Raw genomic sequence first — 17,189 nt, 5'->3', positions numbered from 1 at the left:
AGATCTTTGACCTCAAACTCACGGCCAAGAAGAATTTTCAAATCCCTGATTGCAGCATCATCATTACCCGTAACCACAATATCATCCACATAGACTATGAGAAGAGTAACCTTGTTACCAAGCCGTCTGATAAACAAAGTGTGATCAGCATTGCTCTGCTTGTAACCTGCTGAAATCATAGCCTTATGAAATCGGCCAAACCAGGCCCTAGGTGACTGCTTCAAACCATAAAGGGCACGCTTCAATTTACAAACCCTGCCCTTAGTCCTGTCATCAGAAAGACCTGGTGGAATGTCCATATATACCTCCTCCTCAAGCTCTCCATGGAGGAAGGCATTTTTGACATCTAACTGCTGAAGATCCCACCCAAGATTCGCAACACAAGATAATAACACCCTGACGGTGTTGAGCTTTGCCACTGGTGCAAAGGTCTCCTGATAGTCAACTCCATAAGTCTGAGTGAACCTCTTTGCAACCAGACGTGCCTTATACCTATCCACCAAGCCATCAGCTTTTTGTTTAACCACGAAGTCCATTCTACATCCCACTGGTTTTTTCCCTAGAGGAAGAGCCACAAGATCCCAGATATTATTTTTGTGTAGTGCTCTCATTTCTTCCAACATTGCTGCCTTCCACTTTCCATCTGTAGATGCTTCCTGCCAATTTCTAGGAATCGAGATAGAGGAAAGAGAAGATACAAATGCACGAAAAGAGGGAGAAAGAGAGTTATAAGAAACAAAATGAGATATGGGATGTAAAGTGCAAGTCCTAGTACCTTTGCGAAGTGCAATAGGTAGGTCGGAAGGAGATGGATTACCAGGAGATGTAGGATCTGTGTCTGGAGCCGGCAATTGGATGAGTACTGATGCTACAGTGGGATGCAACTGCCCTCTGGTGGATCTGCCCCTTAAATAGGTGATCATGTTGGAGTTGTCAATTCTCTTATGAAATTCACCAATAGTTCTCTGGACTGGAGTCAGCTCCCACTGAATAGGAATATTAACAACACTATTTTCTATGGTCTCCCCTTGTAAAGGATTCCCATTAGGTGAGGGAGGAATAGCCAGAGGTTGTTGGGAAGTCTCCAAAGTAGGATGGGCAACATCCAAAGTTGGATGGGAAGCATCCAAAAAGGGCTGGGCAGCAGCCGTGGGTGGTAACTGGTAAAGGGGGTTGGACAGCAGCTGAGGGTGGTAAAGATGGCTGGGCAACAGCCAGAGGCACCTCAGGTAAAGGAATTTCGAAAGCCACATCTTCACCAGCACTCTCCCCCTGAAGAGGTGGCGAAGAATAATAAGAAATGGACTCATGGAAAATAACATCCATACTAACCACAGTACGGCGGGAAGTGGGATGGTAGCATTTATAGCCTTTCTGGGTTGGAGAATAACCCAAGAAAATACAACGGAGCCCCCGTGGTTAAAGTTTGCCTGGAGATTTGGTATCTCTAACACACACAACCAAACACCTTAGGAGGCACAATAAAGGAGGAATTACCAATCAAAGTATTAGAGGGGCTACGGGAGTTAAGTACCCTAGAGGGCAGCCTATTGATGAGATAGGCCGCCGTAAGAACCGCATCCCCCCAATATTGAGACGGGACATTTTTCGCAAACATCAAAGCTCTGGTCATTTCTAACAAGTGGCGGTTTTTCCTTTCTGCCACATCATTCTGGGCAGGGGTATCAACACAACTAGTTTGATGAATGATTCCATGGTCAGCCAAATATTTTTGAAATTGTGATTCTGTATACTCTGTCCCATTATCACTTCTCAATATTTTGAGAGTAGCCTGGAACTGAGTTTGGACCATTTTATGAAAGTGCTGAAAACATGAAAAAACCTGATTTTTTGTGTGTAAAAGATATACCCATGTGTTCCTAGAATGACAATCAATGAAAGAGACAAACCACCGATGACCAGAAATAGAGGGTTTACGATTAGGGCTCCAAACATCAGAGTGCACTAATTGAAAGCAAGAAGAACTCCTTTTATTTAAAATAGGATAATTTGAACGTGTCTGTTTGGCCAGAACACACGCCTCACAAAAAAAGTCATCCTTAGTACGAAGGGTGACCAAACTAGGAAATAAATGTGCTAAAATTCCTAAAGGGGGGTGACCTAACCTGGAGTGCCATTGGTAGAGTTCAGAAGAGACCGTGGAGTTCTGGTGTAGTGGAGAAGGCAATGGTGGTGGAGAGAAGCGACCATCATCAAGCAGGTACAGCCCATCGTGCACTTTACCCAATCCAATCGTCCTCCCAGAGTCCAGATCCTTGAACACACAATGAGAAGGAAAGAAATCGACTTTGCTGTTAAGATCACGAGTAATACTACTAATGTAAAGAAGGTTACTAGTAAAATTAGAATATGCAAAACAGAAGTTAATGGAAGAGAGGAAGTGCAGATGATGATTCCTTTTCCAGATATAGAAGAAAGGGAACCATCAGCTACCTTGACCTTGTCTTTCCCAGAAGTGGGAGAATATCTATGAAACAAACCAGAGGAACCGGTCATATGATCTGTAACCCCATAATCTATGATCCAAGGATGTGAAGCTACAGAGCACAATGACCCCCAAATGGAATACCTGACCGGGCAAAGTGGGAACACGAAGTAGCGAAGAATTGGCGTGGCGATGTAGTAGAGCGGCGGCGGGAAGACCTCGGCATATGAAGGAGTGCTGTAGATCATCCGGATAGACCAGGGTCGATGCGAGGGCCGCGATATGATCTCGATCCGATGGGCCTTGGTCTTAGTCTTTGTCTTGGTCTTGGCAACCCTTTTAGCTTCAAAGTCAGCCGGTTTCCCATGAAGTTTCCAGCACTTCTCCTTGGTGTGGTAAGATTTGTGACAATACTCACAAACAACAGACCCAGTAGTAGAATCACCAAGAGAAGCAGAGCCACTAGGTGCAGGAGTGGCAGGGGCAGCCACCTGGAGTGTCGATCTGTCAGTAATAGGAGGGTGCAACATGGCAGCCCTACGGTTTTCTTCAGAGGAGACCAGGCATAGGACTGTTCAAGTGTGGGAAATGGCTTGTGACCCAACACCTGAACCCGAATCTGATCATACTCGACATTCAACCCTGCCAAAAAATCATAGACTCTGATCTTGTCCATATGTTGTTTGTAAGAAGTAATATCAGCAGCTATACTTGGGTGAAAGTCAGAAAAGTGGTCCAGTTGCTGCCAAAGGCTGTGCAAAGTAGTAGAGTACTTGGAGACTGTCAACTCCCCCTGAGTAGTGTGAAGGACCTTCTTCCTGAGTTCATAAACCTGGGCATCATTGCCAAGCTGTCCATAAGTTTCCTTGCAAGCAGCCCAAATTTCCGAGGCTGTGTCAAGGAGAAGAAAATTGTGCTGCAGATCTGTAGTCATAGAACCAATTAGGTAGGACATAAGAACTCCATTGTTGGCAAGCCACTTGTCTTGAGCAGCTCCAACCTCAGTGGGCATAACAGTAGTGCCCCTAATAGGACCCGTAAGGCCACGGCCAGCAATGGCAAAGGATGCAGACCTAGACCAAAGCAAATAATTACTGCCATCCAAATTGATTGGATTTGGAGAAAAAGTGTGATAATCTGGCTTGCTGGTTCCATCACCAACAGAAGTAGCAGTCGAATCTACAGAGTCACCCATGGAGACAGTAGAGAAGCCCAAATCACAGAAGGGGGCTGTTGTGAAGAAAAACCCAAGAAATCCTCCAAGTTAAGGGCTGAAAATTGGTGGAGAGTCTGCTGGTAGTGGTAGAACAATGGTCTCCAAAAATCAGCAACAGTAGCGAAGTAAATCCCTTAGATCGATTACAAAACCCTGAAATTGATGAGATCGATGTAGGGAAGAAGAAGAGCAAAATCACAGCAGATGGAGCTGAAACTAGGATCGAGTGGTGCTCTAGTAATGCTGAATCACTCTGCCAAATATCAGCCGCAACAAGAACCTGCAAACCCTAGATCGATAATGCTCAGGGTTTTGAAAAAACCATGATTTGGTGGAAGAATAATCGATCTAGGATGTCTTCAAACTTGGTGGAGATAGGAACTGATCCAGAATAGTAAATACTGCTGCAGTTCTTGAGTCTTCAATGATGTAGATTGCTTCCTTGGAAGGGAGTGAGAGCAGTCCACAAAAAAACAGAATCTTCAAATATCGCAGGCAGCAACTGGAGCTGAAATTGTCCCTATCGATCAAATAACTTGATCATAGAATGAGGTAATGGAGGGCAGCCACTGGATCTATTGATCACCTCATCTGTGCTGCCTTAATAGGGGTGAATGAAGAACAAGGGGAAAGGAGAAGAAAAAAAACTTGCGAATGAGAGGGGAGGAGGCTGAAATCGAGAAAGGAAGAGAAGGGGGGGTCCCTAATTCGAATTCTGCTCTGATACCATGTTAACAGAATAGGATTAGAGAATGAATGCTTAGATGATTTAGTCATCCCAAGCACATCTTTATTTATAATCATAATGAAGAATGAAACAATTGTACATTAGCAATGTGGGACTAAACCACATGTACGAAATAAATAAAATAACAAAAGAAAGAGGACCAGAATACCCCCACGGTATTCTGGCCATATAGCTAACAAAATGCCTGTCATGAACTTATGCATTGTTCTTGTCAATGTTAAAGAGTATGTAATGTCATCATGCTTTCTTTTCCAGGATTGGTGGAGTGATTTACTTCATGAAAAAAACTATAGAGAAGCTGATTACAGTGGTAAAATGGTTTTGCTGCTTGAGATTCTATCTATGAGTTCTGAGGCAGGTGACAAGGCATTAGTTTTTAGCCAGAGTTTAACAACTCTGGATCTTATTGAGTTTTATCTCTCAAAATTGGTACGAAAACATGGAGCTGGAAAGTATTGGAAGCAAGGAAAGGATTGGTACAGGTGTGTATATACAACTTGCAGCAACCATTTTATATGAAATTTTGTGTAATTGTGCTGATAAACTATCCGTAGAAGTGTGCGAGATGACCCCCCTTCCCCCGGGGGAAAAAAAAATGCTGAACATCTACTGTACACTTCAACAATTTGACAGAACTTCAAATTATCCCTGAAAAGTAGATGTCTGGTTGACCCTAAACAGGACTAGAGTTGGTGTTGGGGGAGTTATTTTCATCAGATTTTGAGTAAAAAATCACTCTAGAATCGAGATTAGAAAAACTAAAACCTACACTTTACTAGACCTGTTGTATTAAGTTGCAAATGCCAACCAGTCAGTTTAAGTTGGTTTTAATTAGGCCGAACTTAGGCACCACCCTATTTTGACCCAGACTGAAACCGAACCGAAGGTTCATTTTGTCTTGGATAGAAAAGGAACCTAATTCGGTTTCTTTTATCGGTGTTGTAATTGGTCTTGGTCATTCAGTCCATAACCGGGCCCAAGGCTGAATGAACAAATAATAATTGGGGTGACAATGAAAAATGGACGAAAACTAGGCCTTAATTGGGGGTTTTGTCAATTTAGTTTGGTTCTAATTGGGTTGCTTGTCAGTCTAGTTGGCCCAAACTAAGAGCGACTGATTACTCGAAAAATTGGGGCGGCCCTAATTAACGAACCAGTCGATCTGATCTTGATAGGGTTTCTTACGTCTGGCCTTGGATTGCCACCTTTATTTTCTATTCTTTGTTGACATTGATCGGTCATCGGTGTGCTAAACAGGCTAGATGGAAGCACAGATGGTTCTGAAAGGCAAAAGCTGGTTGAGAAGTTTAATGAACCCAACAATACAAGGGTGAAATGCGTTTTGATATCAACTCGAGCTGGATCTCTGGGAATCAATCTTCATGCTGCTAACCGTGTAATCATTGTTGATGGTTCATGGAATCCAACTCATGATCTCCAGGCTATATATCGGGTTTGGAGGCATGTAACCATGTTGCTTGGTTTATGAAAGTATGTAATCTTATTTTCCTTACGTAAACCTTTAAGTTTGTTTGCATCTTTGTAGGTATGGTCAGAAGAAACCAGTATATGCCTACCGCTTGATGGCACATGGAACAATGGAAGAGAAAATATATAAACGTCAGGTAGTATAGAAAAATATAATTGCTGTTAAGTAATCTGTGGATAACATTTAACTTCTGTTCCAGATTATAACTTCTTTAGAGTTTTGCTTTTGGGACTCACGTCAACAATGAAAACAAAAAAAATAAATTATTTTAAGCTGATACTATGAAGATTTGTCCAAACAGGTGACAAAGGAGGGTATTGCTGCAAGAGTGGTGGATAGACAGCAAATACATAGAACTATGTCTAAAGAGGAAGTGTTACATCTATTTGACTTTGGTGATGATGAGAGTTTTGATTTAGTGAGAGAACAGTGCCATGGGAATCTATCTTCATCTCATCAAAATTCGAGTGGCCATGTTGGAGGTTCACTGAAGCAGAAGTCGGCTTTTCCAAATGGAAATTGTTGTTCAGACAAGTTAATGGAAAGCTTACTTAGCACACACTATCCAAGGTAGGTTTTATACTTTATATGCCATTTTAGGAAGTTGCCATTGCTTTTCTATCAACATTTCTTGTGGGAATTGCATTCATGTGGCAACATCTACATGTGCTTGCACTGTAATATTCATGACATCTGTTATGGCCAGAGAAAATTAAGAACTCTCCACTGCTAAGTCACTGAAGTGGAAAATGTGGCACTCTTGCAGACTCTTCACATATGATGTAGGATTGGATTCAAACCTCCTAGCTTCTATCGTAGTTTTATCAAACATTGCCTTTATTTTTTGGGTAAATTACACGTCATCCCCTGGTTTTTGTAAAAACTCAAATCACCCCCTCTACAGTAATGATGTTAGTCTGCTATTAGTTATTGGTGTGAAAGGACTATTTTACCCTTGTTCTAAAACATTAAAATTAAATTTACAATACTACCCTTCCTTCTTCAACATGGGTCAAGGGTTGTCTAGGGATTTAAATTTATTTAACTTGATGACATCATCACTTAACAACATAAAACTAACTGTAGGGACTAATTTGTCATATTGGGGTCTAAATCAGGAGGTGATTTGAGTTTTTTTCAAAAACCAAGGGTGATCGGAGTTTCATTTAAAAACCAGGGGGTGACGTGTAATTTACCCTTATTTTTTTACTTAGTTTTAGCCTTTTTCGTCAGTATTTTCTAATTTTGAAAATTTTAATATTTTTCTATATCCATACGAGTTATTGTGCATTTAGTATTCAATGTGGATGCCTATTCTACCATGTATACGTGTTTGCGATGCACATTAGTTGAATTGTTTTGGACTTTTCTTATGTGGTCAGTTTAGAGGATTTGACTGATCTGTGCACGTTAGCACTGAAGTGCTTTGGAGGCGCACATTAGTTTTTCGTTTCGTGGGGTTTGGCGATGGCGATTCCTCGGGAGGTTCGCCCACCCGATACTAGGCTGGGGTTTGCTGCAGCAGGGATACCAGTCTCTTTTGTGTCTGTGGTTTCACGTTTGCTGGCCACGTCTCCTTTAGAGGTTGAGGTTAAGAAGCCTTCGTCGTTTTTTGGGGAGCCTGTAGTGTTTTTTACCAAGGAGGAGGTGGAGCTCTATGAGCGTGCTTTTTCTACTGCTTTGATTGCCAAGTGGAGCTATGGGAGACCTTCCTTGTTCACTATCAAGGAATTTTTGCAGAAATCGGTTTTCCTGCAAGGGGATGTTATCGTTTCTCTCTTAGACCCTTGGCATGTGCTTCTGCGTTGTTCAATCCGGGCGGATTTTGTTAAGGTGTGGTTGAAGGGGCAACTCCACGTCCAAGGTTTTCTCTTACGGTTGATGAAGAGGACTTCGGGTTTCGTTTCAGGGTGGGAATCATCCTCTGCGCCAATTTGGATTTCCTTGACAGGGTTGCCTGTTAACTTCTACCAGCGGAACTTCTTGGTTTCCATTGCTGGTGCGATTGGAAGGGTCTTGAAGGTTGATGGTGCGACGACCAGTTGTACGTGCACGGTGGCTGCCCGGGTGTGTATCGAGGTTGACCTGCGAGCATCCCTCGCTTCGAAAATTTGGATTTGATGTGGTTCTGATGGCTTCCACCAGAAGATAGTTTATGAAGGCTTACCGCTGTACTGTGACATATGTTCGAAGATTGGACATTCTAAGGAAAGTTGTAGAAAGACGTTAAAGGGGAAAGGCAGCGTTGGTCTTTCTGAGCCAGGCGAAGCGGATGCTGTACAAGGGGCTGCGAAGGTTCAGGCTATGGCAGTTGGCGTAGGAGATGGTGATCAGACTAAATAGGGGGTCCACATCCCAAGGGAAGAGGGCTCGTCCTACAATGTTCTTGCTGCTCTAGGGGGTGTGCCTCTTGTGGCTAGGGTTGGTGTGAATAGTAGGGGAGGTCAATGGAGGCCTGCAACCTAGAGGACTTCCGGTTTTCGTAAGCCTGATGTTGCTGCTTCTGAAGGGGGTGTTAATGCCATTGATCGTGATGGTCCTGCTCAGGTAGAGAGCGTTATTGATGGCTCGGTCTTGGCCGTAGAAGTCTTGGAGGAGGGTGAGCTCCATTGTGATGGGGGTGGTGATGTCGCGCCTCAAGAGGTTTCTGAGTCTCGTGATTCTGAGAAGGCAGGGGATGCGACGCTTGTTGCTTCTTTGCACTGCGGCTGGAGGCAATAAGTGAGGAGGATATTGAGGGTGTTTATGATTGCGCCATGGTGACTTTTGGCCTGCAGTTAGTGGATGGCTCGTCAACACCATTCTTTGGAGCCAAGCTGGAGAGTCTCTATGTTAGAGATGACACAGAGGTGGCTGATGGGAATGCTGTTCTCTCAGACCGTTATGAGTTAATAAAAAGCTTCAAGGCGTTTAATGCTACCCTCAGGGAAAGGCTCCACAGAACCTTTGAAAGGATGATTGGGGAGGGGAAAAGGAGTGATCCGACGGATTGTCCAAGAATGAAATGTAAGTCCTCCCTGTTCGCAGTACTCAGAGCTTCTTGGGTGTATAAGAGAAAGAAATTAAAGCGTGCACGGCCTGTGAAGGGGGGGGAGTCCAGAGGCGAATAACGAGGTCTATGGGACCGGTGGGTAACTCTGTGATAGGCTCTTAATGAATTGCTTATTCTGGAACGCCTGGGGGGGGGGGGGGTTGGGAACAAGCCTACTTCAAGGTGGCTGAATGCGTTGGTCAAATTGCACAAAGTTGATTTGGTGGCTATTGCAGAGCCAAAAGCGCAGTCTTCTAAGGCGCAAGTAGTGTTGAAAAGGATTGGTTTGGACGTGGTGTATACTACGGAGAGATTTTGGTTGTTTTGGTGAAACTCGTTGGGGTTAATGTTGTGGAGGAGAATCGCCAGTTTGTCACGCTGGTGTACCGGGTGGCCAACATGGTTAGCTTCCATTTCACTTTTGTTCATGGGCTTTGCTCAGCTCTTGAGCGAAGGGAAATGGGGGAGGCATTAGATCGTTTCTCTAGGTCTACTTCGCTCCCCTGGTTGGTAGGGGGTGGTTTTAACACTGTGCTGTCTCCCTTGGAAAAGATTGGTGGTAGGCCAGCGTGTTCTTTGTCCATGGATAATTTTAGTAGTTTTGGGAGTGAAGCTGTCCTCATGGATGCGGGGTGTACTGGCAACATTTATTCTTGATTGAATAAGTAAAATGGTGCGGGTAGGGTGCTAGGCAGGTTGGATCGTTTCTTGGTGAACTCGGCATGGTTAGTGACTTTTCCAAGGTGTGAGGTAACCCATCTTAGCACAGCTTGTTTTGATCATGTGCCTTTATGGCTCTCTGTTTCAGATCCTGGCACTCGTCCCGTTTCACCTTTTAAAATCTAGCAAATGTGGCTTTTTGCATCCAAATTTTCATGAGTTTTTTAAGAGACAATGGGAGATGCCTGTTGTTGGCTCGCCTCTGTTTGTGTTGTTGTTGAAGTTTAAACGCCTGCATAGTTCGTTGCGAATTTGGAATAGGGAGGTTTTTAGCAATATTCACCAGAAGGTCAAGGACGTAGAGGACTCGATTAGGAGGGCGGAGGCGGCCTATGACCATCATGCTAGCCCAGAATCCATGGTGACCCTTGTGGAGGCCAGGAAAGCTTTACAGGGGGTGCTTCTACGGGAGGAAATTTTTTGGAAGCAGAAGTCCAGAGTTACCTGGTTGAAGGAGGGGATTGTAATACTAAATTCTTCCACTCTATGGTTAATGTTAGAAGAAAGCAGAGTGGTATTCACCAAATTAAGTCTGGGGATGGCACCTGGATCTCTGAACAGGAAGGGGTGTAGGCAGCGGCGATGAGTCATTTTTCGGATATTTTCTCTTCTCAAGGATGTTTGGTTGATGAGGAGCTGGTTTTACATATTCCAAGAGTTGTGACTGAGGAAGATAACAATTATCTTTTGGCTGCCCCCACTTTGGAGGAGGTGCGAGAGGCTGTTTTCTCCTTATCGTGTGATCGTGCTCCAGGTCCTGATGGTTTCTCTGGATATTTTTTCACGGCTTGCTGGGAGATTATCGGTAATGATGTCTGGGCAGCAGTTAGAGATTTCTGTGAAAGGGTTGTCTCCCTAGAAGCTTTACTTTTGCAAATTTGGTGTTTATTCCCAGGAAGGGCAGCCCGGAGGTAATGTCTGATTTCTGGCCCATTAGTCTGTAATTTTTCCTATAAAATTATTGCCAAAATTGTTGTTTCCAGTTTGGCAGCACTTCTTCCCTCTTTGGTAGCAGAAGAGCAGGGTGCTTTTGTGCAGGGTAGGTGTATACATGATAACATTCCATCGTACAAGAGGTGGCCCAGGACTTGAACAGGAAGGCTCGGTGGGGAAATGTGATCTTTAATCTAGATATGGCAAAGGCATATGATCGCCTGGAGTGGAGGTTCCTCTACTTGGTGCTAAGTATGGGTTTGCCGAGGCTTGTAGTAGTTTAATCAAGAAGATTGTAGAGAATTGCTGGTTTTCTATAGTAATGGGCGGCAGAGCCTCGGGTTTTTTCAAGTCCACCAGGGGCTTGAGACAGGGAGATCCCTTATCACCTACTCTATTTATTTTGCCAGAAGTTCTTAGCAGGGGCTAAAAAATTTGTTCTCTGTGGGGCGTGCTATGTACTTCTCGCTTCCTTGAGGGTACCCTGGAATCTCTCATTGCTTGTTTGCGGACGATACCATCATCTGTACGAGGGGTTTGAGGAGCTCTTTGTTACAAATTTTGGGTTTTATTAGTAGGTATGAAGGCTTTTCGGGACAATTGGTGAATAAGCAAAAGAGTTGCTTTGTTTTGAGTAATAAGGTTTCGCCGGCTAGGGCTCTAATGGTGGGGGCTGTGATAGGGTTTGCGAGGAAGGTGCTACCGGTTACTTATCTGGGGGCCTTGCTCTGTGCTGGAAGGCTTAAAATATGTTTCTTTGATGCGTTAGTTGGAAAAATAAGAAACACGGTAGCGGGTTGGAAAGGGAGGCTTTTATCAGCTGAGGGATGTGTGATGCTGTTGAAGCATGTTCTTACCTCTATCCCCATGTATGTGCTTGCCACATTGGAGGCCCCTAAGGTTGTCCTTAGGAGGATTTATAACATTTTCGTTGATTTCCTGTGGGGGAGTTCGGAGTGGAGAAAGCACTGACATTGGGTGAATTAGCAGAAGGTTTGCAGGCCAGTAGAAGAAGGGGGGGGGGGTTGGGGATTAGGCTGATGGAGGATTTTGGCCTAGCTCTAAGGCTTAAAGGGTTATGGAGGATTCTTTCTGACCGCTCTCTTTGGAGCGCGTTCTTCAAAGCCAAGTTTTTTAAAAACATGCATGTTGCATTAGCAGGGTTGAGTGGTGTGGGTTCGAAGTTTTGGCGAAATGCTTTGGTGCATAGGGATGTATTGTTGGCTAAGTCTAGGTGGTTGATTAGCACTGGCGAGATTTTGTTCTGGTTAAACAACTGGGTGGGGGATGGCCTTTTGATTGATTTTGTGGATAACGCTCTTCTTGTGGACACTGATCTGCAAGTTAAAGATGTAGTTGATGAGTTTGGGTCTTGGAAGCAGGACTTGTTGCACCAGATTGACTCCGCAGGGGTTAGGCAAAGCATTTTATGTAGTAATTTAGCTGTTTTAGACAGGGAAGATGTTTTGGTATGGTCGACAGCTGGTGATGGTCGATTCACAACCAAAGCTGCTTGGAATGAGGTGCGATGCAGGTTGATGGAGGTTGCCTATGTTAGATGGATCTGGAATCAATCACTGCCCACAAAGGTTGGTTTTTTACATGGCAGCTCCTTAATGGGAACATCCCTACTCGGGTCTTTAATGTCACTGGATATTCCCCTGGCCTCCAAATGCATTTGTTGTGGGAGCCTCAGGAGGGAAACGACGGATCATTGCCTGATTAAAGGAGGTACTGCACAAAAGTTTGAGGGTTTTTTTCCCGTGTCTTTGATATTGAAGTGCTTAGGACGTCAGGAGCCGTATTCTTCTTTGGCATGACTCGGCGGGTTGGAGCAGCCTCAATGCCTTTGTTACTGGGATATGACCTTCCCAGGTTGTTTGGGAGCTTGGAAGGAAAGGAACAATAGAAGGCACAGGGAACGTAGGCTTACTGCAGGTATGATTATTGAAAGCGTTAAATGTTGGGTGAAGGGCCTTTGATACCCTCCCAAGATTAAACGCTCGAATTCCTCTAGAGATGGTTTGATTCTGTAGTGTTTTGGCTTAGAGGATCCTTCTTCCCGGCTGAAATGCCCTATCCCCGTTTATTGGTGTCCGCCTTTTATCTCAGGCAAACTTAATGGGGATGGTGCTTGTAGAGGTAATCCAAGAGTTGGTGGGGGCGGAGGGGTTATCAGGGATTAGGAGGGTGTTGTTTTAGCAGCCTTCTCAAATTTCTATGGTGCGTGCACGAACTCGATTGCTGAACTTTGAGCCGTGAGAGATGGTTTGCAGCTGTGCCATGATTTAGGCCTGTTAGAATATATGTACTCCAGAATACCGTGGGGGTATTCTGGTCCTTTTGGGGTTAATTTTATGTTATTAAGTGTTATTAGCTTATGTCGGCTATGTGGGTTTTAGTCCCACATCGCCTAGCTTCTATTATTTGTAACTTCCCCTCTATTATAAATAGAGGGACCTTTCTCTCATTAATACAAGCCATTCTATTATTTTATTTCCTCTCTCTGACCCACGGTTCAACCAACATGGTATCAGAGCTGGTTTGATCTCGGTTAGAAAAAGAGAAAAAACCCTACTCCATCTCTCCAATCGACCTCTCCTTCTTCTCTCTCTCTCTCTCTCTCGGCTTCTCTTTCTCTGGTGTTCTTCTTCTTCTCCTTGTAAGGGGGCAGCACTAATGAGGTAAAATCCCTGACCAATGATTTAGTTGCTGCCCTCCTCCATTCTATTTACTTTTTTATAGTAAAATACTGCTGGAATCATCTTTGCGATTTGGGGTTTTCCAAAATTTTTTGGAGATCGACTTCCTATTACTATTGAAGGCTGACCTTCCACCATTGGAGCTCCCTATGCACCCTTCTCCAGCCCCTTTCTACCCTATTCCATTATCCTCATTCCCTATTTCCTTTTTCTCCAAGCTTTAATTAATTCCAGCCACCATACCCTAATCGATCTCAACTTGTCAGGGTTTTTCAAAACCCTGACTCCAATCGATTTTGGTGTTTCCTTTTTCAGATGCAGCTGATCTTTTGGGGGTGATTCCCTATTACTACAAGCCCTACTCGACCAAAGTTTGGACCCTTTCTGATGGCTGGATTTGTTTCTACAGCAAAAATTCCTTAACCTGCTAATTTGGTTACCTGCCAAAAACCCGGACTTTTAGGTTTCAGTTTTTGCTAATTTTTGGAGGGCTGATTACTCTCACTTCAAGGACCAATCGACCTCAATATTGCACCTATCCAAGTTTTTTGAAGACCCCTACCCCCAATCGATCTCTTCTTTTCAGGGTTTTGGAAAACCCTGATAAAATCGATTTGGGCTAGGGATGTTTGTTGTTGTTCGAGTGCTTTGGAGGTGGTTCTAACATTAAAAGAGAACTCTCCTTCATCAGTTCAAGGCTTGAAGACGGTCCTTTATTCTGGTGTAGTGGTGTAATGCTGCCCTGCTCTACTTCTGCGGTTTTTTAGAATCTCTCCCCTTTGAAGATCAGGTCTCACTCTTACTGGAGATTGATTGTTCACCTTGGAGGTTCTATTCTAGCAGCCTTGGTCAGCATCTATTACATGTCTACATCAGCATTTACAGCCCCCTTTCCCTAAATCGATCTCAATTTCAGGGTTTTCTAAAACCCTGCCAACAATCGATTTTAGGGTTAGGGTTTTCCTATCAAGCTCATATTTTGAAGAGAGTCTTATACATATCAGAGGAGTATTCAGCCCATTATTCAGCATCTTACATCAGGTTTTTTGTAAAAAATTCCAATTCATTCTGTTGGCTTGGTTTCTTCAATTATCAGGCTGTTTTTTTCTTGTTCCTATATGGCTGGCTGCTTCAACTGCCTATGGATTTGTCTGGTTATTTATCTTATTTGGTTGGTTATTATGAGCTTCACTACCTACCTGGCTGGTGTTATTGATTGGCTTCTGTAAGCATGACTGGTTGATGTGTTACTGCTGCCTTCATGTGGAATACTGCTGCCCTATAATTGTGACTGTGTTTCCTCTTATTGGAGATCGAATTTCTTTCGTTATTGAAGACTCGCATCTACTACCCTGGAGACCAGCCTATTTGGGATTACCACCATGTGTTCCATGATTTTTTGGTTGCACCAACGAAACTATTCAGTTATGTGGAGCTTTTCTGGTTAATATCCGGCATACTTTGGAGCTTGCATACTAGCATTGTTACAGATTCAGATCTGATCCAGTTTTGTTGAGGCTACTTCCATTCATTGTTGTCCGGATATCTTCTTAGTACTGTCTAGCATGTGGGAGTTTCTACCATGGAATCTTTTGCACAATTGCTCCTCCATGTTTGAAGATTGAACAAGCCTTGACAATTGGAGCATTTCCTTACTTCGAATCAGATTTGTATCTTTTTCAGATCTGAATATTGGGGTTAGGAGTTTCTCCCCTGCAGGGGTTTCCATTCAAAGTGTTTGTTTGATTGATGGAAGAAGGTTGGAGCTTTCTATGTTACCCAAGTTAATCCTACACTATTATCCCACTGCTGTTTTTCCTTCACCACCTCCCAAAACATACCTTTGGCATTACCCATAACACCCTTGGAAGTTAATGGTATTCTCTTCTTTACCATTTCTTCTTTTTTCCATTACACTTGGCAGCCACTGAACCATTCTGGAATGTTATGGTTTGCCCTATCTCTAACCTAATCTCTCTTATGTCCACGTGCACTACACGTGAGGGGGGGATTATATACAGTATACCTGCAGCCATTGCAGAGAGCAGAACATGCAGGGACACTTGGTGCAAAACATAGAAGGTCAGAGGTTTCACCATTGCCAATAAGTATCTACTTTGCTATTGGATTAAAGTTTGTCATAAGGGGGTGGTTGGCCTTAAAGTTTTGAAGATGTTTGGTTATTGCCTGCCCATATGAGATCCTACAGTTTGGTTGCTTTTTCCACTACTTAATCTCCTTTACTGCTGCTTGACTCATTTGCCGGCTACCCTAGTTGCTTATCTTCAAGATTATAATTCAGAGATTCATTATTGGACAAAGATTGGTGAGAGATGCCTTTTTTGTTGATCAAGTCTGTCCAAGTTTGAAGGTCTATTTTTTTCAAGTTCTTGAAGGTCTATTTGGGAGCTGCATTCATTCTGAAGTTGGATTCTGCTACAACTTATTTTTCCCGTTTTATTCAAGTTGGGTATTAGTACCTTGTATGCGCCAACTTGAGGGGGAGTGTTAGCATTGTTATGGAGAGAGTTTTTTCTTTAGTCCACGCTGGATCTTTCTACTTTCATATTTGTATAATCCAGCGTGAGGGGGAGTGTTAGAATATATGTACTCCAGAATACCGTGGGGCATAGTTATCAAGGCGGCAAGGCGACCATGGCGTTTGAGGGCCTTCCTAAGCGCCTTGGCGATAGGGCGGCGGTAAGGCGTCGCCTTGGCGAACAAGGCGTTTTAGTGTTCTTTTTTTATATAACCATTTTATTAGGCACAAATAGCATATTAATTTTTATATAATTCTACTTATATACTAAATAAATATGAAAGAATTGTAGTATATAACCAAGGAATTGCAAAATAGCATAATCATAGAATTACAAAATCAGTGAATCACATAATTACAAAATCAATGAATCACATAATTACTCACTCACATGATGTTAGAATTATAAACTCACATAATCACGGAATAAATAGTTACATAACCACAGATTGCATAACTTACAATAACACATGCATTTCATAAATTATACTAAGGAATGCACAATTTACATTGAATTGCAGAAATTACAGCAACAGCCACTCCGGCAGCAGCCAAAGCCACCGGCCATCACTAGTAGAAGCCAGCCACAGAAGAATAAGGTATAAGAGAATAAGAAAAATAAAAAAAATAGAAGATGGTCAGACATGGAACAAAGAAGAGGAAGAAGCTAGAAGAATAAAAGGAAAAAATGCAGCTGCCAAAGCCACCGGCCAGTGGCCTGAAGAAGTGAAGAAGTGCTGCTGGCCGGAAGAAGAGAAGAACTGAAACCGAAAAAAAAAGGACACTTGCTGCTGGTCGGAAGATGCTGCCGGAATAAAGGAAGACAGCGGTGCCGGAAGATGTAAAAGCTCACTGCTGCAAAAGGAAGAAACATAGAGAAGGTTAGAAGAAGGGTTTAGACTTTAGAAGAGAAAAAAAAAGGCACAACACTTCCTGTGGAAGCTGGAGATGTCGCCGGTGGGGGTGGAGGCTGGAGATGGTTAGAGAAAGGGTTTAGACTTTAGAAGATAGAGGTTTAGAAGGGAAAAGAAAAAAATAAAGCACAATACTTACCTTGAAGGCTGGAGATGTCGCCGGACGCCGGTGGAGGTTGAGGCTGGAGATGGAGATGTCGGTGGAGAGTGGAGAGTGAAGATGTTAGAAGGGGTTCAGATATTTGAAGGAAAAAGAAAAAAAAAAAAGCAAAATACTTACAAGGTTGGAGATGTCGTCGCCTCACCGGACGCCGGTCGAAAATGGGGACTAAGAGGGAGAAGTGAGGTCTGAGGGAGTCGCGACAGTCGCCCTCGCCGCTGCTCCTTTTTCTCTTTCGCAGGTTTTCTTTCTTCTCTTTTGGTTATGGGTGAGACGGTGAGGAGTGAGGAG

At 43.4% G+C, this 17,189-nt stretch overlaps 1 protein-coding gene across 5 annotated transcripts in view; it reads left to right on the top strand.

Moving 5' to 3' along the window:
* Positions 1-17,189, top strand: part of LOC122653578 (protein CHROMATIN REMODELING 20) — a 117,927-nt gene that overhangs the window by 71,283 nt on the left and 29,455 nt on the right. For all 5 annotated transcript variants that reach the window (XM_043847456.1, XM_043847453.1, XM_043847455.1 and 2 more), the window contains 4 exons: positions 4,666-4,892; positions 5,668-5,871; positions 5,957-6,035; positions 6,201-6,469. In XM_043847456.1, the coding sequence (XP_043703391.1) occupies positions 4,666-4,892; positions 5,668-5,871; positions 5,957-6,035; positions 6,201-6,469 (779 nt within the window). The remainder of the gene's footprint in view (positions 1-4,665; positions 4,893-5,667; positions 5,872-5,956; positions 6,036-6,200; positions 6,470-17,189) is intronic.

This window comes from Telopea speciosissima, chromosome 3, assembly GCF_018873765.1.
Source record: "Telopea speciosissima isolate NSW1024214 ecotype Mountain lineage chromosome 3, Tspe_v1, whole genome shotgun sequence".
Lineage (NCBI taxonomy): Eukaryota > Viridiplantae > Streptophyta > Magnoliopsida > Proteales > Proteaceae > Telopea > Telopea speciosissima.
The sequence above is the reverse complement of the archived record's forward strand: the minus strand, read 5'-3'. Positions and strand labels throughout refer to the sequence as shown.